The sequence below is a fragment of the Solea senegalensis genome, linkage group LG10 (assembly GCF_019176455.1).
Source record: "Solea senegalensis isolate Sse05_10M linkage group LG10, IFAPA_SoseM_1, whole genome shotgun sequence".
NCBI classification, from domain to species: Eukaryota; Metazoa; Chordata; class Actinopteri; order Pleuronectiformes; family Soleidae; genus Solea; species Solea senegalensis.
This window is the reverse complement of record NC_058030.1, coordinates 24709656-24737197: the sequence shown is the minus strand read 5'-3', so window position 1 is coordinate 24737197 and position 27542 is coordinate 24709656. Positions and strand designations below refer to the sequence as shown.

At 43.8% G+C, this 27542-nt stretch overlaps 1 protein-coding gene across 1 annotated transcript; it reads right to left on the bottom strand.

Annotated features, from left to right (window-relative positions):
• Positions 1 to 8: 8 nt before the first annotated feature.
• Positions 9 to 27542, bottom strand: LOC122775613 (NACHT, LRR and PYD domains-containing protein 12-like). Its single transcript, XM_044035640.1, has 12 exons — positions 27360 to 27542; positions 27045 to 27231; positions 25488 to 25607; positions 24807 to 25024; positions 22556 to 24401; positions 21636 to 21809; positions 21316 to 21492; positions 10711 to 10887; positions 10400 to 10576; positions 1368 to 1541; positions 1059 to 1232; positions 9 to 96 (listed from the first exon to the last, which is right to left on the bottom strand). The coding sequence occupies exons 2-12, from the start codon at positions 27191 to 27193 to the stop codon at positions 78 to 80; spliced, it is 3405 nt and encodes a 1134-aa protein (XP_043891575.1). The 5' UTR covers positions 27194 to 27231; positions 27360 to 27542; the 3' UTR covers positions 9 to 77.

Here is a 27542-nt window from a genome sequence, read left to right as displayed (position 1 = left end):
TTTTGTCCTTCAGATGATGTTTGTTCCAGATCTGCTGAAGCTGCGTCACAGAGCAGGACTCAGGATGAAGATCATCATCACTTCTTCTTCTTCCACCTGTTGAGAGAAGACGACAGAGGAGAAGAGTCAGAGTCACAGCAGTGAGTCAGTGAAGCAGCAGAGACTTCAGTCCAGTTAAGAGCTGCTTCACATTCATCACTTTACTTTACATTCACTCATTCACCAAACACTAATAGTTTAGATGATGTCATTATAGAGTAACTGTGTATTTTTGAATGTATACAATAGTTGGTGTGAGCGCCCTCTGCCTTCAGACCAGCATCAGTTCTTCTGTAGGATTAGAGTCAGGTGTTTGATTCACCCATAAGACTGAACATTGGATGAGCAACAGCCACACTCTGCTACCAAGGTGAGGTTGTGGAAGACGTTTTCATGTCACAGGTCAAACACTATGGCGACACTGACAAGAGCAACAAGACACAAGGTCGTTGAGCGACATCAGCAAAGACTTCAGAGCAGACTGAGGTTTCAACGTGTGCCGTTCAACATCTTTGGAAGAAGCACAAAGACACGGGCGACGTTGACCATCGTGGACGGCCACGGACACTTGATGTGGCAGATGAAAGACACGTCCTGCTTACTTCCCTTTTTAAATCACAACATGTCCAGCAGTGTCATCAGCTCACAACTGGCAGACGAAATCTGTCTAGACACGTGTGACCACAAGTGGTCTTCATGGAACTGCGTCCAAAAAGCCAAACCACAGACGTGTGTGTGTGTAGAGCAGACTGCAGTCACACTAAACTCACATCATCAGTGATAAAGTCAAACTACAAACAGCTGATGGACGTCATCATGTCAGGCGCTCGGCTCTAGTCTGTGATCACATGATCACCAGCAGCTCGTGGCTCGTCTGATTGGCCGACTGTTGTCTCTCTGTGTCTTTGTGTCCAACCATGAAGCCTGTCACTATTCTGCTCTCACAGCTTCACTGAGGAAACACTGGATCTTTGCTCTGACTGTGATTAGAACAACACTGACTCTAACACTTTACTCACCTCACAGTCTCCAGTCTGTAGTCTGGACTCTGCACAAGATCACACAGAGGCTTCAGTGCTGAATCCTGCAGACCGTTCTCACTCAGGTCCAGGTCTCTCAGGTGGGAGGAGTTGGACTTCAGAACTGAGACCAGAGAAGAACAGCTGATCTCTGACAAACTGCAGCGACTCAACCTGGAAAAAAGAAAAAAGATGAGACTTTAGACAATGACTGTGTGTGTGTGTGTGTGTGTGCGAGAATCAAATGAGTTTAATGTAAATAAAATGAAAGTTTAAAAAAACAACAGCAGCTTCAGTCAGGGAACTCACTTCAGATTATCCAGTCTACAATGTGGACTCTCCAGTCCAGAACACAGCAGCTTCACTCCTGAATCATGCAGATGGTTGTAGCTCAGGTCCAGGTCTCTTAGGTGGGAGGAGTTGGACTTCAGAACTGAGACCAGAGAAGAACAGCTGATCTCTGACAAACTGCAGCGACTCAACCTGGAAGAAAGAAAAAAGATGAGACTTTAGACAATGACTGTATGTGTGTGTGTGTGTGTGTGTGTGTGTGTGTGTATGTTGTTGACAGGATCTAGAAGTGTAACTGTTTTTTGTGTCAAATCATGTATTTATTTATTTATTTTAACCTGTCCTGCCCAGTACCTAGGACATGTAATATGGTTGACTGCATGCCTTGTGGTGTTGGACAGATTTTTTATGCACAGGGCGAGTCTGTGATAATCGGAACTGCAGTATTTTTATTTATTTGTTTTATGATTTTGTGTTGTGGGCAACCTGAGGGAGCAGGACAGAGGCCGTGCCACCCAGGCAGGCCGCAGAGGCCCCCAGAGCCCGCCAGCGCCCGAGGGCGGGGCCAGCCCACCACCGAAGAAAGCTGAGCCCCCCCAGACCGCCCACCGAGCAACCTCCACTGCCCACCAGAGACCGACCACACGCCCCCATCCCAGTGAGGGACAGGCAGAGGCCCACGTAGGGCCCCAAGCCAAGAGGGCCCCCGGAGACGGAAGACAGGCAGACCCACGAGCCGGTCCAGGGCAGATCCCCCAACCTGAGGCGGGGCCAGAGGTTGAAGGACTTGCCACGCCTGACCCCGCGGTGCCCCAGCGAGGGGCTCCACCAAACATCAAGGAGTGCTGATGCCCACCAGTCACCCCCGCTGGGTAGGCAAACCGCCGCCCACCACGGCACCTTCAGGGAGGTGCATCATGATGGGCTGTAGCCATGCCACCCGGACATCCCCCAGGCCGAGCGTACAAGACCAGATCCCCCACGTCCTGCAAGTGGTTCAATAAATATGGCAAATAGTGATGGAGTGAGTGGACCTTGTCTGGTGCCTCTCGGGAGGGTGAAGCTTGGAGAAGTTTGATAATCTGTCCTGACAGAGGCACTTGGTGAACTGTATAAAATTTTGATCCAGAAGATGAAGTTTTTCCGAATCAAAATGTTTGCATTGTAGCAAGTAGGAATTTCCAGTTTACTTATGCTTTTTCTGCACCTTTCATTAGAAGTGACTTTAGATTAGACTTTCAACATCCTCTGTTTGTTAATTATACCCCAAAAACCAGCCATGCCAAGAGCTTTCTGTGTTTTAAATGTGTCCTGAAGCTCCACACATGGAACTAAGTACGTCTGCGGGGCTGGTCCCTGGGCTCCGGGTTTACCTGCGCGATGAGTCACTCCCCCTGTATGGGTTGGGCTAATCCAAAATAGTGAAAACAAGTTCCCTGAAGACACGCTGTTACCTGTGAAACACGGGTGCGCTGAAAACACCCCCATTAGCACTTGGTACTTTCCTCCTGAGGAAATAAACCATAGAGTGTATGAAATTAAGATGGCCAAAAATCCAATATTCTTATGTTGAAGGTTAAAATTGATGTAACCATTGGTTAATAATAAATGGGTCAGTTTTTCTCATACCTACTGTTGCTGACAGTAGGTTGTTCTCTGTTTACGTAATTTCACTTGATCAAGTCTATTCTAACATTCACACTACAAAATATGTCATTAAAGTTTGTATGATTCGTGCTGATATTGTATCGGATCAATATCGGTATCGGCCAACACTCAAGGCTGCAATATCGGTATTGTATCGGAGGTGAAAAAGTTGTATCGGGATATCCCTGTTAATGAATCCTGTCTGGTCTGGGTGGATACGTTTCCAGTCTACTTGCTAATGCTTTGCAGATGATTTTAAAATCTTCGTTTATGAGTGAGATGGGGCGATAGCTGGATGGGAGTGACAGGTCTTTCTCAGGTTTGAGATGGAGATAGATACAGTGCATAAGTATCTGCACCCCTTTAACTTTTCAACATTTTGCCATTCTAGGACCAGAAACATAAATGTATTCAATTGAAATTTTATGTGAAAGACACACACTAAGGGACACACAATCGTGAAGTGAAATGAACTTTTTTCATAAATACAAAACTGAAAAGTGGGGTGTGCAAAAGTATCTACCCACCTGAGTCAATACTTTGTTGAACCACCTTTTGCTGCAATTACAGCTGCAAGTCTGTTGGGGTATGTCTCTACCAGCCTTGCACATCTTGAGACTGGAAGTTTGCCCACTCTTCTTTGCAAAACAGCTCAAGCTCAGTTAGATTAGATGGTGAGCGCTTGTGAACTGCAGTTTTCAGATCTTTCCACAGATTCTCAATTGGATTTAGGTCTGGGCTTTGACTTGGCCATTCTAACACATGGATATTTTTTGTTTTCAACCATTCCATTGCTGCCCTTGCTTTATGTTTAGGGTCATTGTCTTGCTGGAAGGTGAACCGCCGCCCCAGTCTCAAGTCTTTTGCAGACTCCAACAAGTTCTTATCCAAGATTGCCCTGTATTTGGCTCCATCCATCTTCCCATCAACTCTAACCAGCTTCCCTGTCCCTGCTGAAGAGAAGCACCCCCAGAGCATGATGCTACCACCACCATGTTTGACAGTGGGGATGGTGTTTTCAGGGTGATGTGCAGTGTTTCTTTTACGCCAAACATAGCGTTTTGCATTTTGGCCAAAAAGTTCAATTTTGGTCTCATCTGACCAAAGCACCTTCTTCCACATGTTTGCTGTATCACCCATGTGGCTTCTGGCAAACTGCAAACAGAACTTCTTATGTGTTTCCTTTAGGAATGGCTTTCTTCTAGCCACTCTTCCATAAATGCCAGATTTGTGCAGTGTACGATTAATAGTTGGTCATCATGGGCTTCTTGGTTACAGCCCTGATCAGTCCTCTCCTTGTTCGGCCAGTAAGTTTTGGAGGACAGCCCTGTCTTGGTAGGTTTGCAGTGATGCCATACTCTTTCCATTTCTGGATAGTGTATTTAACAGTACTCCGAGAGATGTTCAAAGCTTTGGAAATCTTCTTATAGCCTAAACCAGCTTTATACTTCTCCACAACCTTATCCCGGACCTGTCTGGTGTGTTCCTTGGACTTCATGATGCTGTCTGCTCCCCAATATTCTCTGAACAGACCTCTGAGACCTTCACAGAGCAGCTATATTTGAACTGAGATTAGATTACACACAGGTGGACTCTGTTTAGTCATTAGGTCAACATGTGATCATTCAGAAATCATCAGGCAACTTCTGAAGGCAATTGGTTGCACAAAGAGGAAAAGGGGTAGATACTTTTGCACACCCCACTTTTCAGTTTTTTATTCATAAAAAAAGTTCAAAATCATGTATAAATTTCATTTCACTTCATGATTGTGTGTTCTTTAGTGTGTGTCTTTCACATGAAATTTCAATTAAATATATTTATGTTTGTGGTTCCAGCATGGCAAAATGTCAAAAAGTTGAAGGGGTGCGGATATTTATGCAACCCACTGTATGTGCTGTATTTATGTGTGTGGGGAGAGTGTTACTTTCCTTGATTTTTATTATCATTTTATAGAATGTTGGTGCTAGTATGGACCAAAATGTTTTGTAGAATTCCACTGGGATTCCGTCTGGTCCTGGGGTTTTCCTGTTTGGCATATGGTGTAGGGCCTCATCCAGTTCAGCTATTGTGATATGGGACTCCATAGACTTAACCTGTTCATTATTAAGTTTTGGTAGATCTATGGAGTTTAAAAATGTGTTTATGTCTGTATTTGATGAGTTATTGTTTGATGAGTATAAGTTTTTATAGAAATCTCTAAAAATGTTGTTTATTTCTTCCGGTGCATGGGTTAGTTTACCGTCTGAGTCTTATATGGAGTGGATAGATGTTTTTTCTTTGTTTAATTTAAGTTAGTTAGCTAGGTATTTACTGGATTTATTGTTATGTTCAAAGTTTTCCAAGCGTAATTTTTCCAGTTCGAACTGCGTTTTCCTTTCTATTATTTTGTTTAATTCGAGTTTTAATTTTCTTACATTATTCAGCAAGTTCTCATCTTGGGATGCAGCATAGGCAGTCTCTAATGTTTTTATTTTATGTTGTAGTTCTAATTCCAGTAGGTTTTCTTTCTTGGGGGTTGGGTACCTTGCTCAGGGGTACCCCAGCACTTTTGACCTGGTGGGGACTTGAACCGGCCACCTTCCAGTTTCAAGACAATTTCCCTTTCCACTTGGCCACAGGCTGCCGCAGACTGCAGTTGGCACCAATGACAAGCTTAATTTGGGCCACCGTGCCAGAGGGGGAGCTGTGTATCTGAGAGCTGGCCTATCTATTACGTCACTTCCAGGTACCTGGCCAATCACAGGACAGTGGGAAAGCTCTCGTTGGCTGGCCAATCACAACACATTCCAAGTGACAAGTCTGAGTGTATTGAGTGTCTTATTAACCATATCTATTTATCTAGTGTAACCTGTGTGTGTTCTCTGTGCGCAGATGTGCACGTGCTGTTGCCTAGGATAGGGTGTGTGTGCCCGTGTATGCACGTATGTGTGCCTGTCTGATAGCCTATGTGTGTGAATACAGCCTGTATGTGGATGTGTGTGTATGTATCTACGTGCTTGTGACATGTTCGTGTGTGTATTATGTGCATGTGCATGCGTCTGTCTATCTGATAACCTGCAATACTACAGCCTGTATGTGGATGTACGTATGTGCGTGAGTTGTACGTGTTCGGTATGTGTGTATGTGTGTGTGTGAGAGAGAGAGAGAGTGCATGTGTTTGTGCCGTTATATGCAGGGACCTTGTTTTGATGTGGTCATTAATTACAGGATACATGTTGTAGATAATTACATAATATCTTCTAGAAATACATGACCATAGAAAAACATAAAAACATAAACATGAAAAACTCATAGAGGAATATAGTGACAAAAATAACGATAATAATGATTGTGAAGTTAGTGACGAATTAGATGAGGGAGTGGGGGAATAATTTGAGTGCGGGTTTAATTATTGTTTTATCGTATTGATTTATTGTGGGCGATATATTGGTTTTTCTGTGTGTTTAATAGAGACAGGGGGTTCCGTCTTAGTCCCGGTATAACTGACCGTTGACATAGAGCTTGTCCACTGCAATTACTGCCCGGGATCTGCCAGCAATAAACTTTCTCCTCAGTGGGAACAGTCTCCTGCGTCGCTCCAGGATCTTTTTTTTCGGGAACTGGTTGTTAACACTGAAGTCCGTTCCTCGCTGCTCGCTGCCTCGGCCCTTGACCAACTCCTTTTGTTTAAAGTGTTAGAATTGTAGGACAATCGGACGTGGTCGCTGGCCTTCCTGTCGTCTCCCTCCTAGACGTTGGGCCCGGTGGAACGAAATGTGAGAAGAAAAAGCGTGGAGGCGTCCGGCTACGACTGAGGAAGATGCGGTCCAACCGGCTTCCGCTGCCCTAAATGATCCTGGGGAACATCCAGTCCATAAGAAACAAATTGGATGAACTCCAGAGAAATGCCTTTACATTAACCAAAGGCACTGTACTTTGGTAACAGTGAGAGAACGCATCTGTACCCCTGATGTGGAACTTTTGTCAGTGATGTTGCGCCCCTTTTACCTGCCCCGTGAGTTTCCCCAGCTCTTCATTACAGTTGTGTATATCCACTCCAGAGCACACACCCCCTCCACTTGTAAAACTGTGTATGACATATGTGACGACCCGGAGTGGGCGGGGTTGTGTAGGTGTGCCTCTCTCCCTTTCTCTTTGTTTTACACAGGCAGGCAATCAAGCCTATGCATCACAGGTGTGTGCAGTTACCAAGGCTGTGCCTTTAAAGCCCAACAGTCCAGCCGTGCTCTCGCTCTCTCTCACCATTTCCAGCCTGGCGTCCTGCAGCTCACATTGTTTTGTTCTTAGTTTCACATCCAACACTCACACACATCCATGCACCTGCATTTACAACTGATTCACCTGATTACAGATATAGGTTATATTTGGTTTAGATTATTATTTTGGTTATAAATAAATGTTAAATTGCCGGCATCTCTCTTGTTCCTGTTGTTCCTGTCAAGTCATCTGAGCCAGTCTTGACAAATGGGGGCTCGTCCATTGTAATGAATTTGTTTGATTTGTTTGCAGGTCAAGGAGAGTTTTTTTCTTTTCACCAGTCAGAGGTCGGTGAGTTACTGAGTCGATGCACATTTCCGGTGGTTCCCGTTAGGCTTGAGGACACTTTCTCCTTTGGGATTGTGTCAGTTTTTTTTTTTTTTTGTAGTGTTGTGGGGAGCGGCTAGTGTTGGTTGCCTTGGCAACTTTCTCGGGGGCACTCGTGGGGTCGCCTGTGTGTATCAGCCCGCTGCAGAACCGCATGAAGACTAGGGTAAGTTTAGTAAAATCTAGGTTAGGCAGTTAGGGGAATTAACCGGGGGGCTTTTGTGTGCTCAATTGTGTGTCTATCAGTAAGGATCTGACTGAGGATCAGAAAAAAGGATCAGTTGGTTGAAATTGCTGAGTACTATGAGATAGTGTTACAAGAGGGATTGCGTAATTATGAGCTAAAAATGTTTGTTTTGTTATCGTTATTTGAGAGAGGTGTGTTGCAGAAAGAACCTGCTGAGGCGGCGGCCGTGATGAAGCCGGTGTTGGTGAGGCAGACTGGTGTGCTCTCGTTTGAGCAGCAAAATGAGCTGTTGGAGTTGCAGTTAGAAGTCGAGTGGACAAAACTGAGGGTTTCAGACCGCGATAGAACGTCTGTTGGTGCGTCAGGGTTTGCAGCCGAGCGTGAGGGCAGAGATCTGCCGGCGAGTCTGCGCCTTGTGCCAAAATTGAATGAACACTTTTTTTCATTTTGTTTGAGCGCGTAGCAGAGGCAAAACAGTGGGCAGATGCAGATAAAGTTCTCCTGTTGCAGTGTGTCCTCATGGGTACATGGTACAAAAGCTGCAATCTATCTCCATTGAGGCTCCGGCGTTTATATTGGGTGACTTCAAAAATGTTTCCCTCAAGAAGTCGGTCCCCAACTTTCTCCAATATGTAACCTGCCCCACCAGACGGAACAAGACTCTTGACCTATGCTATGGGTCAGTAAAGGAGGCATATAAGTCCCTTCCGCTACCTTCTCTGGGCCATGGAGACCACAACTGTGTGCATCTCATGCCCATATACAGAACTGTTCTGAAGAGGGAAAAGGTCTCTACAAAGGACATTAAATATCGGACTGAAGAGTCTGTGCAGTGTCTAAAGGCCTGTTTCGACTGTACTAACTGGGACATGTTCATAGAGGCTTCTGGGGAAGACCTAGATCAGTTAGTCGATGTAATATATTCTTATGTAGCATTCTGTAGAGACATGATCATCCCATGCAAAAGGGTAAAAATGTATTCTAATAATAAGCCATGGGTCACTAAATCCGTCAAAGCCTGCATACAGGCTAAGAAAGCCACAAAATATTTTAAAATTGAAATCCTTGGAGCTAAAAAGGACTACAAAACAATTCTGGAAAATAAAATGGCTGCTAACAACGTGGGCTCAGCCTGGTCAAGTATGAAATCCATTGCAGACATCAGTAACTCATAAAAACATAAGCACTGTCATCTTAGAGAATTTTCATCAACCTAAAACTGACTAAAACTTTTTTGAGTTTTCATCGACTAAAATTGGACTAAAACTATCACATATAGAAATGACTGAAACGTTACTAAAACTAATAAGCGTTTTAGTCCAAAGACTAAAACTAAGACTAAATCTAGAATGGCTTCCAAAAACAACACTGCATAGTACACCATCCAGAGAAACCTCCAGACCAGTGGAGAAAACTGCTGAACAGTCTAGACCAGGAGCTGAGCTGCCGAGTGTTGAATACCAGAAAATGGAAGAGAGGTGATGCTTGTCCATGAAAATAAATCTCTTTACCACGACAGCACAGTTTCTATTACTGCAGATTTTATTGATCTTTGTATATTTGACTACTTATTAAACTATTCAATTTAATCAACACATTTATTTAAGATTGTCTGTAAAATACAATAGCTTGCATAGCAATGCTGACACCTATTGGTGATTTACTGGTACTACTGCCTTAACAATGACACTTGCAATGGATAAGAAAAGGATAATTTAATAGCATTTAATAGAGCCTTGTAGTAACGTATAAATACGGTAATAAAGATCCAAAAATAGTCTGATAGACTGTTTAATATACGACACATGACTTATTTTGGCATACAAAGAACCAACTCATAACCAAAGACGCTATGTGAATTAACTTTTATTAGTAACTTTGGTAAGTTTCAGATTTCAATTCATAAATAACATCGATGGAGGGGGGCCCAAAAAATACAGTCTGCCTAGTATAGTCCATTTATTTAATCCGGCTCTGAGTCTGTGTATTGTGTGTATGCAGCCCGCTCTTTTTACCTGCAACCAAATCTACCCTCAGGTACAAATAAAGTTACCTTACCTTACCTTACCTTACGATGTGGAAGTGTTTGTGCTAGATGCGCGCCACCATGTTTGGTTTGATTGCACAATCTTGCGCAGTCTCGCAATACAACCACATCTCACTCCTGACCTGACCTAATATGAGTCTACATAGGCTGTTTAAAGAATATTGTAACTTTTAATGTTTGTTTCTGTTGCTTGAGTGATTTGATATCTTCAATCTGTCAAATATATATTTATATTTGAGTTTTTTTCCTTTCAGGTCACCGGTCGCCCCCTGAGGTAAGCATGTACAGCACCATCACCACGGCAACATGACTGATATATTAGGGAGGACTCCGAGAGTAGCAGACTCAGAGTCAAGCTTTTAGACATCAAACTGATCCTGATGAGTTCAAACGTACTAGGTGAAGTGTGTGTGTGTGTGTTTCACTCATTCATCAGTGAATCAAATGAGTTTAATGTAGACTTCAAAATGAAATCTCTGGATATTGGATGTTATGATATACGATAATATCAAATATCAGCCCAAGACTAGTTTAATGTTCATGAAAGTTTAAAAAAACAACAGCAGATTCAGTCAGTGAACTCACCCCAGAGTCTCCAGTCCACAATGTGGACTCTCCAGTCCAGAACACAGCAGCTTCACTCCTGAATCCTGCAGATCCTGGTTGCAGCTCAGGTCCAGGTATTTCAGGTGGGAGGAGTTGGACTTCAGAACTGAGACCAGAGAAGAACAGCTGATCTTTGACAAACTGCAGCCCCTCAACCTGAATAAAGAATAAAATATGAGACTTTAGACAATGACTGTGTGTGTGTGTGAGAGAGAGAGAATCAAATGAGTTTAATGTTAATAAAATTAAAGTTTAAAAAAAACAACAGCAGCTTCAGTCAGTGAACTCACCCCAGAGTCTCCAGTCCACAATGTGGACTCTCCAGTCCAGAACACAACAGCTTCACTCCTGAATCACACAGACCATAGTTCTCACTCAGATCCAGGTCTCTCAGGTGGGAGGAGTTGGACACCAGAACTGAGACCAAAGAAGAACAGCTGATCTCTGACAATCTGCAGCGACTCAACCTGAATAAAGAATAAAAGATGAGACTTTAGACGACTGTGTGTGTGTGTGTGTGTGTTGTTGTCTAGAAGTGTAACTGTTTTTGTTCCCTATTATGAGGTTAAATCTAAAATGAGTCTACATAGGCTGTTTAAAGAATATTGTAACTTTTAATGTTTGTTTCTGTTGCTTGAGTGATTCGATATCTTCAATTGTTTGATTCTTATCTTGTGTTCTATTTCATTCTTCCTGACCGCCAGAGACGGTATGAAATACCTGGATATCCATCACACGCATGCGCAGATTGAGACGTAATACCAACAAAGTCACGTGACCTGGGTGACGCAAGCGACCTGTATAAAGGTGGCTGGCACCCAGAGATCATCTCCTTTTCATCTTCTCGCCTTTAGAGCACGGATTGTTGCTTTTTTTTTGTCACCTACGCCAGTAGCATCGTAATCTCACTGGTTGGAGCTGCGGGTTCGCCCTTCAGAGGCTACGTAGCCGGCTCTCATGCCCGCTGTGCAGATCACCAGGTAAGTATTGATTTCCCTCTCCAGTTGGCGTGCTTCGTTCCCACTTAGTATCTCCACTCAGCCCCGGTGACAAAGCACGGGTTTACTACGGTGTGTACATTGCTGACGGAACCTTCCGGCTGCTGCTGCCCGGTCTTGTGGAGGTGACCGGGGGTACAGAATTTGAGCTTTGACCAGAAACGTTAGCACTCGTACGCAGGCGGTGAAACACATGACATTCTTGGTACACAGTACACTTACACGATATTAACGCATTGCACTGACAACAAGCGGCAGAATTTTCTGCCTGTTTGGTGAAATGGAGCCAGGATATCTTTCTCCTCTCCATGACGCTTCCTCCTGTGGTGTGAAGATCACCTTCACTTCTGCAGAGCAGCAGTGTTCAGATCCTTACTTGGGCGACTGGCTCATATTCACCCGCGAGTAGGCCATCTACGGCACAGTGATTGTGTTGAATCATGTGACCCAGTTAGGTCTTACTGTGAATTTTGTAAAGGGCTGTTTGGTTCCCAGCCAGCGAGTCGTGTTCATCGGGGTTGTCCTCGACTCAATGTTGATGAAGGCCTCCCCCTCCCCACAGAGGGTAGACAACATTCTCAGCATTGTCTCTCGTATGCAAAGAGGCACGAGGCTGACATACGGTCTGTTTCTCTGGCTGCTAGGAAAACTGACAGCAGCAGCGACGGTCATTCCTTTGGGACTCCTCTCATTCCGTCCCTTGCAGGTGTGGCTCAATGGGTTGGGCTTCGATCCCAGGAAGCACCAGGACAGAACTGTGATGGTCTCATGCAGGTGCCTTCGATCTCTCAAACCTTGGAGAAGCAGGCTTTATCTCTCCAGCGGTGTTCCCTTGGGCTCTCTTCCTTCTTGGCGGGAGGAAGTGATAACGGACGCCTCCCTCTCAGGCTGGGGAGCTGTGTGGAACCACAGAACGGTCAGGGACACCTGGAGTCCTCGAGCACATATATGTGTTTGAGCTGCGTGCGGCGCACTTAGCCCTCAGACAATTCCTCCCTTTTTTGGAAGGGAGGAAGTCCGGTCGGACAACACCTCGACATGTTAACCACCATGGGGGAACTACATTCGCTACGGGAGGCTCAGAGACTCCTTCAATGGGCCTCACCTCGCCTTGCGAGCCTCAGAGCAATGCATTTGGCTGGGGTACAGAACACGACAGGATCTTCTGTCACAGTTGGGGGGGAGCATTTGGCATCCTCACCCGGAGCACCGTCAGCTGCATGTTTGGCCCCTGAAGGGCCGGACTCGTTGATAAATTTGTGCGATCAGGCTGTTGGCGAGGCCATAACCAACGCTTGTGCGTCCTCGACTAGACTGCTGTATGCCAACAGGTGGAAACTCTTTTCTGTTTGGTGTGGTAATCAGAATGTGAACCCAGAGCATTGTTCTCTGCCTGCACTTCTTAGGTACTTGCCAATGCTGTTAGATAGGGGGCTCTCTGTCTCTAATATAAAGGTACAGTATATGTGGCTGCTATCTCGGGTCGACATGCCCATGTGAATGTTCAATCTGTGGGCTCACATGTTCTTGTGAACAGGTTCTTGAAGGGTGCGCTCCGGTTACGGCCTCCACATGTTGTTCGGGTGCCTTCATGGGATTTGTTGGTCGTCCTGAAAGCCCTGTGCTCTCCTTCATTTGAGCCCCTGGAACATGCTGATCTCAGATGGCTGTCTGGTAAGACTGCTTTTCTTCTTGCCATTACATCTGCAAAGCGGGTTGGTGAGTTTCATGCCCTGTCCATTGCTGGGGACTGTTTGCGTTGGAGTTCTGATGGAGGGGTTACCATGTGGCCAAACCCCTCTTTCCTCCCTAAGAGGCTTTCTGCTTTTCATGTTAACCAACCAATCAGTTTGATAGCCTTTGCCCCGGAGTCAGGGATGGAGGGTCTACATTCTGATTCCAACTTACTCTGTGCTGTTTGAGCTCTGAGACAGTACATAGAGGTTTCGGCTGGGTTTCGTAAATCCGAAGTTCTACTTGTGTGTCATGGTGGGCACAGGAAGGGCTGTGCCTTGTCTAAACAGAGGCTCTCACATTGGGTTGTTGATGCCATTTCTCATGCCTACAGGCTTAAGGGCCTGCAGATCCCTCCAGTGAAATGTCACCCGACCAGAAGCGTCTCCACGTTGTGGGCTGTTTTGAAGGGGGTTCCACTGAATGACATCTGTGCTGCAGATGCATGGGCTTCTTCCTGCACCTTTGCCCGCTTCTACAGGGTTAATGTGGCCACACCCCATCCTGTGGCGACGGCTGTACTGTCTGTTTCTTTGGTCTGCAACTGAATTTCAGTGTGAACGGATTCCTCGTGACTTTGTTGGTACGGGTCATCCAGGTATTTTATACCGTCTGTGTTGGTCAGGAAGAATGAAATAGAACGAGAGTTACGGATGTAACTATGGTTCTATGAATTCTGGATGACCGCCAGAGTTTATTGCTCGGAGAAGAATTGACGAGAAGATTCTGTAGGAGACGATCTCTGGGTGCCAGCCTCCTTTATACAGGTCGCTTGCATCACCCAGGTCACGTGACTTTGTTGGTATTACGTCTCGATCTGCGCATGCGCGTGGTGGATATCCAGGTATTTCATAACGTCTCTGGCGGTCATCCAGAATTCATCGAACCTTAGTTACATCTGTAACTCTCGTTTTGTTGCTACTTCTCATGAGATGCATAGTGAACTGGTTGAACTCGGTGTGGCTAGAAGTCACTCTTCTGAAACTTGGTGACCTCTCCACACGTCTTTGAAAAGTTGATGTAATGTCACGTGATGTGGGAGCTAACCAGGATTCAGTGTATAAATAAGGCCGCAAAACTAGAACTAGTAGATTGAAAAGCAGGGAGAATCTTTGACCCTCTGATCTCCTACACAGAAGGACTTGGAATATTTTCTTTTAACTTTACTTTCTTTTTCAACAAAAAACAACAACTTTGAGATGTAGTTGCTTTCTTTTTCTTTTCTTTTTTTTATTCATTCTTTTGTACCGGTTTTTACGGAGCCCCTAAAGGGACATCGAAAAAAAACCAAAAACTAAACGTTTCTGGTGCACACGAGAAAGTATCTCGTGCGCACCAGAAAGTATCTCGTGCTCACGAGAAAGTATCTTGTGCTCACGAGAAAGTATCTCGTGCGCTCGCTGCGTACAGTGCGTGGGGCAGAGCAGTGTTACCTCAGCCTGTACTGATGAAATGATCCGCTGACATCGCTGTCATTAGATTAAGCCTCATCACACAGTGTTGATAAATGAACAATAAATAAATAATAACAAATGCTCTTAATAAATGCGTATATATTATTTTCTCATTTTAAATATTTAACTTAATTTATTAATATATTTTATAGAAATATGTGTTCTCATGTATTATTATTCTGTGCTTTTATTTTGAAGTTGTATGTTCAGTGAAGGTCACCTGAGCTTCTTGGGCCAATGAGGTGTTGTGATTTTTTTTTTTCAGCCATGTAAGTTACGGACATGGATGTATTGTTACGGACTGTGGCTAAGACATGGTGTTGACTTTTCCCTCCTAAAATGGCTAAAAGGGATGTTGTGCCAATCTCAGCTGACATTCAAAGTCAAAATAAATAAAACATTAATAATATACAAACTTTCAAACTGTCGGGTCGAAACGTTTACATTAAAAACAAAATAACGGGTCAACAACAAATCTATCGATCACCATCTAATGACAGCAATGTCAGCGGATCATTTCATCAGTACAGGCTGAGGTAACGCTGCTCTGCCCCACGCACTGTACGCAGCGAGTGTCTGCTGACGCGGGGCTGATCACCTCCGATACTGTCGCTGCCAAACTATAAATACGTTGTATCTTAATACACAAACCACATTTTTTGAATTCTAAATGACTAATTTCACACCTCAAATGATCTTAAAACTGCGTTCGCAGACATCACGCGCGCATACAATACTTTCTCGTTCGCACAAGATACTTTCTCGTGCGCACCTGAAACGTTTAGTTTTTTGTTTTTTTTCGATGTCCCTTTAGGGGCTCCGTAGGTTTTTACAAGAAAGACAATAGAACTGGAAAAACCTTTTGAAAGAAAACATCTTTTCTCATTTGGTAAGTTTTTCTTTATATTTGACCACGAAAGACAAGAAGAGTTTTTTTCCTTTCAGGTCACTGTTCGGCCCCCTGAGACAAGCATATACAGCACCATCACCACAACAACATGACTGATATATTAGGGAGGACTCCGAGAGTCAAGCTTTTAGACATAAAACTGATCCTGATAAGTTCAAACGTACGAGTGTGCATTTTGGACTTTCTGGGTATCTCACAGGACTACTGGAATTAAGCCAAGTATCACTTCAGTAGGTCTTTCTTATTTAGTTGCTTTTTCATTATAATTGCTATTGTATCTAGCTGGGTTGTTTGACTTGTCTGTTTAGTTAAGGAGAACGTTTGTTGTTGATATTTTGTCTTTTAAGTCAAAGAGAAAGTTGTTATTGTTGCTGTTTTGACCTAGTTTCTATTGAGCCATCACCATCACCAGGCTACTGATTCTGGTCACGTTGGTGTGCTTGTCCTGCTTGACCTGACCGCTGCTTTCGTTACAGTGGATCACAACGTTTTACTGTTTCATTTACAGCACCAATTGGGTATTAGTGGTACTGCATTGCAATGGTTCAGGTCATATCTGGCAGACAGAACTATGTGTGTAAGGCTATGTGTCTAAGGTTCAGAATCCTCATCTGCGCCCCTGTCATGTGGGGTCCCACAGGGCTCAATTTTAGGGCCCTTGCTTTTTTCAATTTACTTACTTCCCTTGGGTTTCATTCTTAGAAAACATGGTATCTCCTTCCACTGTTACGCCGGTGACACCAGATTTATGAACCTTTAAAGCAGAAGGAGACCTCATCTATCTATTTCTGTTCTAGGGAACACATAACGCCTATTTTAGCCTCACTCCACTGGCTGCCTGTGCATTTTAGAGTTTATTTTAAGATTTTCTTAAATGGTCTTGCCCTGCCATACCTCTCTGAGCTGCTTCATCCTTACGCTCCTGCCCGGTCTCTGAGGTCAGCTGATCAGCTGCTCCTGCAGATACCAAAATCTAAACGGAAGCTCAGAGGAGACCGAGCTTTTTCGGTCGCTGCGCCAAGACTGTGGAACAATCTTCCACAGCATGTTAGACACGACCCTTCACTGTACACTTGTAAAACACATCTTAAAACCCATTTTTACCATTTGGCTTTCAACCTAGTATGAGACATTGGTTTTTATCTTTTATAGTTTTATTGTATGACTTTTTAATTTGTGTTTTTTGTTAATACTTTCTACAGTATTTTATTGTTTTATTATTTGTTGTCTAGGCCTATGATGTGTTTTCTTATATTTTATTTATCTTATTTATCTCTGTTGCACAGCACTTTGTTGTAGCTGTTGTTGTAAAGTGCTTTATAAATAAAGTTGGATTTGATTGGATCACCAGGTGTGAAGTTTCATTGGCTACAGGAGAGTGGCCAACACAGCATCAGACCTACATATCACTTCAGTAGGTCTTTCTTATTTGGTTGCTTTTTCATTAATTGCTATTGTATCTAGCTGGGTTGTTTGACTTTTGATTTGTCATTTGTTAAGGAGAAAGTTTGTTATTGATATTTTATCTTTTAAGTCAAAGAGAAAGTTGTTATTGTTGCTGTTTTGACCTACTTGCTTTTGAGCCATCACCATCACCAGGTGTGAAGTTTCACTGGCTACATGGGAGCGGCCAACACAGCTGTAACCAACCAGCTTCTAATCAGGTGGGTTTTTTTTTAAAAAAAAAAAAACAGCATTCACTTTGAAGCGGGAGCTTCAGCGGCAGACACTTCAGACTTGTCTTCCAAAGACAAAGGAGTCTAAACAGGAGACTCAGGAAGACAAAGACAAAGAAGTCTGAACAGGAATCTAACAAGGAGGTTCAACATGCAGCTGAAGGTGCTCCGGGTGAGGATGCCAAATGCTCCCCCCCAACTGTGACAGAAGATTCTGTCGCGTTCTGTACCCCAGCCAAATGCATTGCTCTGAGGCAATGCATTTGGCTATCAATGAGGCCGGATGAAATAAATCAGGTTGTTCATCTCCAGGAATGTCTCAGAGACATTAAGTCCTCGATGAGCTATAACTTTCTACTTTTAAACTCAGAAAAAACTGAGGTCATTATACCCTAAACATCACAGAGTAAAACTTTCTGATCAAATTGTCACTTTAGATGACATCACCATGGCTTCCAGTTCTACTGTGAGGATCCTTGGAGTTATTTTTGACCAGGAAATGTCATTTGATTCACACATAGAACTTTCCAGAACAGCCTTCTTCCACCTGCGGAACATTATGAAAATTAGCAACATTCTGTCCTTAAAGGACGCTGAAAAACTAGTTCATGATTTTGTTACATCTAGATTAGATTACTGTAACTCCTTATTATCAGGATGTTCCAACAAGTCTGTGAGAACCCTTCAGTTAATTCAAAATGCTGCAGCACGAGTTCTGACAGGAACTAGAAAGAGAGACCATATAACTCCAGTGTTAGCTTCTCTACACTGGCTCCCTGTACCGTTTAGAATTAAATTTAAAATCCTCCTCCTCACGTACAAAGCACTTAATGGTCAGGCCCCTTCATACCTGAAAGACCTAGTCTTACCTTAACCTTAACCCTACACCCTAACAGACCACTTAGGTCCCAAAATACAGGTTTACTTGTGGTTTCCAGAGTCTGTAAGAGCAGAATGGGAGGCAGAGCCTTCAATTACCAGGCTCCTCCTCTCCTGTGGAACCAGCTCCCAATGACAGTTCGGGAGATGGACACTCTCTCTGTATTTAAAGTTAGACTTAAAACTTTCCTTTTTGATAAAGCTTATAGTTAGAGCTGGTTCAGGGAAACCTTAGTTATGCTGCTATAGACTTAGACTGCTGGGGGAATTACCTGTGGTGCACTCACACTCACTCTATCACTCGCTCACTCTCAGGGTATGAATATGACTTTTTATATGTCATTAACCTTGTCTCTTTCTCGCCCTAGTTTGTGTCTTTCCTTCCTTTCCTCTCTATCTTTCTCTCTCTGTATCTTCATCTTGCAGGTTGCAGGATCCAGATCCAGTTTTCGAGGATATTGCTATCATACATATACTCACCAGTATTATTGTGCTATAATTAAAAGTCGATATCAGTATATTTTTTCTCAACACTCTCTGCTGCTGCTTATATAAATCGCATTGTATTGCTATAAACATGTCATCATTGACTGTATAAACTTGTAACTTGATACCGTTGTTGTGATTCTGCTCCTGGTCTCTCTCTCTCTTCTGTCTCTACCTCATCTCCCTTCCGTCCTTTCTCTCCCCCCTTTCTGTCCCCCACCTCCCCTCTGTCCCCCATTTTCCTTTCACCCCAACTGCACATCTCTGAGCCTGGTTCTGCCAGAGATTTCTTCTTGTTAAGAGGGAGTATTTTTCTCTCCACTGATGCCTACTGTTTGATCATTGTGTGTTGTCATCTTTTATTGATGACAACATCATCAATAAAAGATGATGTTGTCTATGTACAGTTCCTTGAGATAATGTATGTTATGATTTGGCGTTATACAAATAAAATTGAATTTTATTGAACTGTTCTATCAGCACTTCCTTCAGCTGACTCCTTCTCCCTCATGCATCCCAACTCTGCCACTGACACCTTCCTCTCTACTCTGTCCTCCTCTCTTGACTCCCTCTGTCCTCTGTCCTCTTACTTCACGCCAGGTTCGTAAGTCCTCCCCAGCTCCGTGGTTGTCTGACTGGTGGTCTGCGTGCTGAGAGAGCCACGATACGGGCAGCAGAAAGGAATTTGAAACACCCTGACGACCTGGTTTCCTATCATTCTCTTCTCTCCACCTACACTGTCTCTATCTCTGCAGCCAAACAATCTTTCCATCAGACTGAAATTCGATCCTCTTTCTCTAACCCCAAAAAACTTTTCTCGATCTTCTCTAACCTCCTTGAACCCCCACACTTCTCCTCCTCCCTCCTCCCTTCTACCAATTCACTTTGTTAACTACTTCACAAAAAAAGTAGATGACATTGGCTCTTCTTTCTCAACCCCACTGCTGATCTCACCACTCTAACAACCACAAATTCATTTCCTTCTCTATTCTCTTTCACCAATCTATCTCATGATCAAGTTCTTTCCCCAATAACCTCTGCCCGCCCCACCTTCTGCCCCCTTGACCCTATCCCTTCTCACCTTCTTCAGTCAATTGCTTCTGATCTTCTTCCTTTCCTCACCCTTCTCATTAACACACCTCTATCATCTGGTTGCTTTCCTGACTCTCTTAAAGGCGACATAGACCGGAAGCTCCAATTAACGCTGTGTTTGTGTGTGTATCTGCGTCATTACCTTGTTTATGAAACCCTAAAGTTTCAGAACAAAAAGTTCAGCCACTGCTGAGAAAATAGGGTTTTATTGTTTTCCTGGGCTCTGCGAAGCGGATCGGCACTTCCGTAATTTGATGTCGTCATCAGAAATCCTCACCACTCCTCTCACCACTGTAGCGCCTCCTGGTGCGGGCACTAGTCCGGGCACATCCGGTTGCGTACATTCAACCGCAGAAGAAGAAGAACTACTCTCGTTGTAGCTGCTGAGATGCAGAGTATCCACCGTGCCAGAGGGGGAGCTGTGTATCTGAGAGCTGGCCTACCAACTACGTCACTTCCAGGTACCTGGCCAATTACAGAACAGAGGGAAAGCTCTCGTTGGCTGGCTAATCACAACACAGTCCACGTTCTGGGGGTGTGATTTTGGTCTGAAAGCGTCAGTGAGGAGATATTTCGATCGGCTCCTTTGCAGCGACTAGGAGGATTTTAACCATGAAAACAAGTTAATATATGTGAGTAGACCTCTATAACTAACATATATGTGTGATACGAGCATTCGATGTCACCTTTGAAGAGGCCAGAGTGACCCCCACTCCTTAAAAAACCCACCCTTGACCGGTAGGAAGTAAATAACTACAGACCTGTCTCTCTTCTTCCTTTCTTCCTAGCGTTCCATGCTACACAGATCCGGTCCAGCCTACATCCAGGACATGATCAAAACCTACACCCCAGCCCGCCCACTCCGCTCTGCATCGGCAAACTGGCTTGCTGCCTCCTCACTGAGAGGATCGCAGAGGCATTCAACAAACTCAAGACTGTTCGCTGTCCTGGCTCCCAAATGGTGGAACAATGGTGTGTGTGTGTGTGTGTGTGTATGTGTGTTTCACACATTCATCAGTGAATCAAATGAGTTTAATGTAAACTTGCATGATATCAAAATTAAATATCTAGATATTGGATGATTTGATGCTATAAATAAAAAGTGTCATTTTGAATGATGTTTTTATGAGCGTATGAAACAGAACAATAGCTTTGATAAGGTAGCAGGTTACAGCAGTGGTGCATTCATTCTTTCATACAAATGCTCTGAGTATTGTGGGTTAGCTGATCGCGCTGCTGCTGGAAGTTTCCTCCCGAGCTGATGTTGTGGAGTCGAGTGGAGCAAACTGTGCAGGATGATAGATCTGAGGTGAGAGCGCAGGTTTGTGATGCTGCTTCATCAACACCCGACACATGATCTCGCTCAAATTCTCTCCTGCTTTAGATCCAAAATACTGACAAAATTTTTCTGAGCAACTAAGTCCGTCATCAGGTCGCTGTATCAAGCGCTTCGTGCATCACACAGACAAATCCACTTCCACTGGGATTTTCTTTTCAAAATAAAATCCTGAAAATGCACGGCGGCCGTTCAATATTAGATATCGTGAAAAATATCAACTCTGACGGCAAATATCGTGATATACGATAATATCAAATATCAGACCAAGACTAGTTTAATGTTCATGAAGTTTAAAAAAACAACAGCAGCTTCAGTCAGTGAACTCACCCCAGAGTCTCCAGTCCACAATGTGGACTCTCCAGTCCAGAACACAGCAGCTTCACTCCTGAATCCTGCAGACCATAGTTCTCACTCAGGTCCAGGTCTCTCAGGCGGGAGGAGTTGGACTTCAGAACTGAGACCAGAGAAGAACAGCTGATCTTTGACAAACTGCAGTGACTCAACCTGAATAAAGAATAAAAGATGAGACTTTAGACAATGACTGTGTGTGTGTGTGTGTGTGTGTTAGAGAGAGAGAAACAAATGAGTTTAATGTTAATAAAATGAAAGATTAAAAAAACAACGGCAGCTTCAGTCAGTGAACTCACTTCAGAGTCTCCAGTACACAATGTGGACTCTCCAGTCCAGAACACAGCAGCTTCACTCCTGAATCCTGGAGATGGTTCCAACTCAGGTCCAGGTCTCTCAGGTGGGAGGAGTTGGACTTCAGAACTGAGACCACAGTAGAACAGCTGAACTCTGACAATCTGCAGCCCCTCAACCTGAATAAAGAATAAAAGATGAGAAGTTGCTGCTTGAAACCAGTCAGTGTTTGATCATGTGTTCAGAGCTGAGACCAGGACTTCACACAGAGTCTCTGAGAGTTCACAATGATCCAGTCTAGAAAAACAACACACATGAGAAGACATGTTGACATTTTCATCAACATCTTCTCTTGTTGTGTTTGACATGAAACATCTTTCATGTTCTACATGAACATGGAGTCCCAGTGAGGCGTCCATCATGTCCACAGTCTGAGTGTGTGAAACACACCTGGGACCTGGACTCATGTGAAACTCAGACATGTTGGTCCGACCCGGCCCAGAGACACAGACCCGATCAGCACCGACTTCACAGCTGATGGTTATTAACCAGCTAACATCACTCGACTACTCTGTGTCTTAATGTAATGTCAGCAGACTTCTCTGGATCTGAACACGGACTGGTTCTGATCAGGTCTTTGGGTTTGCTTTGACCCGTGTTGGAGTCTAATCAGGTTTAGGTGAAAGCAAAAAAATCAAAGTCACATGAAGAGAAAGTTAACAATGAAGAATTTACAGTAAATAAGTGTTTTCATTCAGTTCAAAGCAAGAATCACAAGCAGCTGATAAATCTGCACTTTGAACTTTGATCATTTAAAACATGAGCAGAAAAACAAAAAACAAACTGACTCACATGTGAGAAGAATGAGAAGAATATTTGATAATCATCACTGACTGATTATGTTATTGATCATGTCTGAACTCACCGAGCCTTCCTGCAGTTTCTCACAGCTGGAATAAGCCTCTGTTTTCCCTCGTCTGTTGTGTTGTACTTGTTCAGGTCCAACTCATCCAGAACCTCCTCAGACATCTGCAGCATGTAGGCCAGAGCTGAGCAGTGGATCTCAGAGAGTTCCTTTTCTCTGTTCTTTGACTTAATGAACTCTTGGATGTCCTGATGCACTGATTGGTCGTTCATCTCTGTCAGACAGTGGAAGATGTTGATGCTTCTGTCAGATGAGATGTCCTCTGTATTCATCTTCTTCAGGTTCTTGATGACTCTCTGGATGATATCTGGACTGTTCTTAGTCTGACCCAGCAGACCTCCTAAGAGTCTCTGGTTGGACTCCAGACAGAGTCCATGAAGGAAGCGAACAAACAGGTCCAGGTGACCATTTTCACTTTGAAGTGATTTCTTCATGGCTTCTTTCAAGAACACATCTAGAGAAGTGTAACCACCATCATCTTCATCATCATCACAATCATCATCATAATAGTCAAATCTCTTCCTGTCATGATCTTCTTGTCTGAAGTCCTGCAGTATCTCTGTCTTCCTGTTGATGAAAGAGTGGAACATGTAGACTGCAGCCAGAAACTCCTGAACGCTCAGATGAACAAAGCAGTAGACTGTTTTCTGGAAGATCACGCTCTCTCTTCTAAAGATCTCTGTACAAACTCCTGAGTACACCGAGGCCTCTGTCACACTAAGACCACACCGCTCCAGGTCTTCTTGGTAGAACATGATGTCTCCTTTCTGCAGATGTTCAAAGGCCAGCCTCCCCAGCTTCAGAAGAACGTCCCTGTCGGCCTCCATCAGCTCCTGTGGACTCGTCTCACATCCTTTATCGTACTTGTTCTTCTTCCTCTTTGTCTGAACCAGCAGGAAGTGTGAGTACAGGTCCGTCAGGGTCTTGGGCAGCTCTCCTCTCTGCTCTGTGGTCAACATGTGCTCCAGAACTGTTGCACTGATCCAGCAGAAGACTGGGATTTGACACATGATGTGGAGGCTCCTGGAGGTCTTGATGTGTGAGATGATTCTGCTGGACAGATCTTCAGTTCTGGATCTCTTCCTGAAGTACTCGTCCTTCTGGTCTTCAGTGAAGCCTCGTACTTCTGTTACCCTGTCAACACATGTAGGAGGTATCTGGTTGGCCGCTGCAGGTCGTGAAGTTATCCAGATGAGAGCCGAGGGAAGCAGATTCCCCTGGATGAGGTTGGTCAGCAGCACGTTGACTGATGACCTGTGTGTGACGTCAGAAACCAGCATCCTGCTGCTGAAGTCCAGTGAGAGTCTGCTTTCATCCAGGCCGTCAAAGATGAACAAAGGTTTACAGACAGCGAGATTCTCTGCTCTGACCTTCTCTAATGTTGGATAGAAAACATGGAGCAGCGTGAGAAGACTGTGCTGCTGATCTCTGATCAGGTTCAGCTCCCTGAACGAAAGCACAATCAGCAGATTCACATCCTGGTTTTCCAAACCCTGGGCCCAGTCCAGAGTGAACTTCTGCACCGAGAAGGTTTTTCCAACACCAGCGACGCCGTTGGTCAGGACGACTCTGATGCTCCCCTGCTGGTCAGGTAAGGCTTTAAAGATGTCGCAGCACTTGATGGGAGTGTCCTGGACCATCTTCTTCTTGGAGGTCGTCTCCAGCTGCATCACCTCATGTTGAGTATTGACCTCTTCACTCTGTCCCTCTGTGATGTAGAGCTCAGTGAAGATCCTGTTCAGGAGGGTTCTACTTCCTCTTGCATCAGTTCCTTCAGTCACATGTTCAAATCTCCTCCTCAGACTGATCTTATGTTCATCTAGAACCTCCTGCAGACCAACATCTGCTGAAAGACAAGAGACAAAGAATCTGAGCAGCTGAGGATTGTTTTCTTCAGTGTCATGTTTTTCTGTGACGTTGTTGTTTTATGTTGTTTGTTGTCAAATGAAAAACTACATTTTCACTGTAATGAATTGAATAACTTTTTTCTGAAAGACTGAAAACATTCTAGAAGAACTGTGATGATTGTGAAGGAAAGAGTATCATCTGCATACAAGAGAACAATCATGAGAGAAAAGCAGCAAAATGAGAGTAAACTTTCATTTCTTCAACCTGCAGGGGGCAGCAGCGAAAAAACTCCATCATCGAGTTAACATGAGGAACATTTTTAACTTTTAAACTGTTTTCTCCTGTTTTTCCATTTCTAAAGTCTGCTAATGCTGATGGGAGCTGCTATCCTTATGAGTCTTACTCTGTACACTGATGCCCTGTAGTCCACGTCCTGTCCTGGGTCTTTTCCCACACTGGGGACAGCAGGAGTCTCCTGGTGGACCAGACTGGTCCCAGTATGAGGAGATGCAGCATCTGCAGCACCGGTGACCACAGCTGGTGGAGACTGGATCCTTCAGGAAGTCCTGACACAGAGGACAGCAGGACATGCGCTCGTCCACAGAAACAGCAAACTTGTCTCTGTGAAGACATTTCTTTATTACTGACATGTCAGGGACAGGTGGATATGTGTCTGTGAAGACATTTATTTATTACTGACATGTCAGGGACAGGTGGATATGTGTCTGTGAAGACATTTATTTATTACTAACATGTCAGGGACAGGTGGACATGTGTCTGTGAAGACATTTGTTTATTGCTGACATGTCGGGGACATTAATATGCACACAGTGTAAGTTATATAAGTTTACGTGTTGTAACTGGTATCAAACATTTTTGATTGCTACCCAGCCCTACTCTCTGCCACGTCAATGGTTTGACTCATTGATCAGTTTCATCAGATTCTGAATCAGTTCCTCACACACACATTTACTTCACGTGTGTGTGTGTGTGTGTGTTTCTGTCTTTGTGAGGACACTCAGGTTTGGTTATGAACCTACACTTTTATGAATCGGACTCCTTCACAGGACAAACTGTCTCTTACTTTGTCTCTGAGGCTCCAGGTTCATGACTGAAGTCTGGAGGGTGTCCCATAGACCAGTCACTCTTCACAGACAGACCGCTGGGTCCTGGAGACTCTGCTCTCCATCTCTGGTTCTGACCTCTGCAAACACAAACATCACATCCATCACTGATGATGTTCTCTTTAAAGACACTTGGATCAGACAGCAGCCTCAGTATCAGTGACCTCCACAGTGATGTTGTTAGTCCTGCGTCTTTCAGGCAAATCATTCAGAAAGGACACATTTACCTCACCGTTGTTGCGTGGATAGGACACTCACTGTATCCAGCCCGTTCGCCCCCCTCCCCCCAGTCTCCGCAACAGTGCACTTAAAGTAATTGCCCCATTGCAACAGAGCCTCCATTATAACCAATGTTATAACAATAGGTATCAACTTTCCAATACATGCAAATATCCATGGAAACCTTCATCATTATGCGGGAGCCTCTGTGCTGTGCTACACCACAGTGAAACCGCTGCCGCCATTGACAAACGGATTGACGTAATGCGAGTGCTGTTTTGTACAGGGGTCTCAGACAGCAATTTCCTGAACATCAGCTCAATGTGAAAAACTTTTAATGACTCACTATCCTTAAATAACTGGTTTCTGCTTCTGATTTAGTGATTACGCAGGATCACATGACCTATATTTAAACACAGAACCAACTTTATGAGGCACTTGACCACTGGAAACAGGTCAAGAGAAGGAAGATGTACACGATGACTTACAAAAAAAGCTTTATTTTTCACTTTGCTACAGTCTTATTTGAACTCTTAATGCACAACAGACTCTATGGAATTAGATTTGTGTCAATATTTTCAAACAACACTTTTCACGAAGCAAAAATATCAATTTAATCATTCAAAAATATTGTATTTTATTGTTTTAAAATACACTTTGTGCTGTGGTTTTTTGTTAGTGGGCAGGCCTTAGGAAGCTGCCTGCTGATTGGCTACTGAGTTTTGGAGTGACAGCTCAATGGACCGTCACTGTCACTGTCCGTCTGGAACTTGTTCCCCAAGTTTTCCCCGTCGACATCTGACAAAATAATTGTAGTATCTAACGTTTAGAATCTGACAAATGTTAGCTCATTACAATTATTTTGTCGAATGTCGAAGGGAAAAACTTTGGGAGTGAGTTTTAGACGGACAGCGACTCCAAGCCTGTGACAACTTCTGGTCCATTATTTCAGAAATATGAAGAATGAGTTGAAATGACTAAGTAAGTCCATGTCAGCTTTATTTTCTCTCTTTGATAATTATTAGTAATTCATTTCACGGATTCTAATTTAATTCACTAAAAGATTAGCCCGACCTTCTGTTTGTATTTGTTCATATTATTATTTTCATTTATTCTATTTTTTGCATTTGTGTTTATCACACAACCAAGTGTGTTGTTGTCTTGTTCTAAGTGCATTGATTACAAGTTTCCTCATAATCAAAGTTTTTATGACAGTTGATCAAACAGCTGAATGATGCATTACTGCCACCTGGAATGATCTGCTGCTAACATGCTTCACTGGACACACTGTCTCTTACTTTGTCTCTGAGGCTCCAGGTTCATGACTGAAGCCTGGAGGGTGTCCCATAGACTGGTTACTCTTCACAGACAGACCGCTGGGTCCTGGAGACTCTGCTCTGTCCTCATCTTCCTCCACACAATCACTCAGCTGCTGGACTTCAGCCATTCTGAGAGAGAAACAGACTGTCTGTCTGTCTGTGTCAGCTCACAGACAGACAGACACTTACAGAGTTCATTTGAGTGAAATAACTTGTTTTATACTGTAAACTGTAAACATTATTTATAAAAGGCACTTTTTCTCTTTGTTGTTGTCATTAGTTATCCTCACTAACTTATCACTGCATCATATTGAAAGCACTTTAAAGAGTTACTTCTCAGTTGATTGAAAATCTCCTTCCTGTTTCCTGGAGGACGTCTGATGTGGATCTGTGTTCAGTCCAGTGACCAATCACACGAGAGAAAACTGTAACACAACAGCAGTTTTCTGTTAGAGAAGGTGTTTTATCAAATCTGCA

Excerpts from the sequence above, each read along its gene's own strand:
- LOC122775613 (XM_044035640.1), bottom strand. The coding sequence starts at position 27,193 with ATGGCTGAAGTCCAGCAGCTGAGTGATTGTGTGGAGGAAGATGAGGAC. Across the intron at positions 25,608-27,044 it reads CCTGGAGCCTCAGAGACAAA|AGGTCAGAACCAGAGATGGA; the intron begins GTAAGAGACAGT and ends TTGTGTTTGCAG. Across the intron at positions 21,493-21,635 it reads TGTGTACTGGAGACTCTGAA|GTTGAGTCACTGCAGTTTGT; the intron begins GTGAGTTCACTG and ends TTCTTTATTCAG.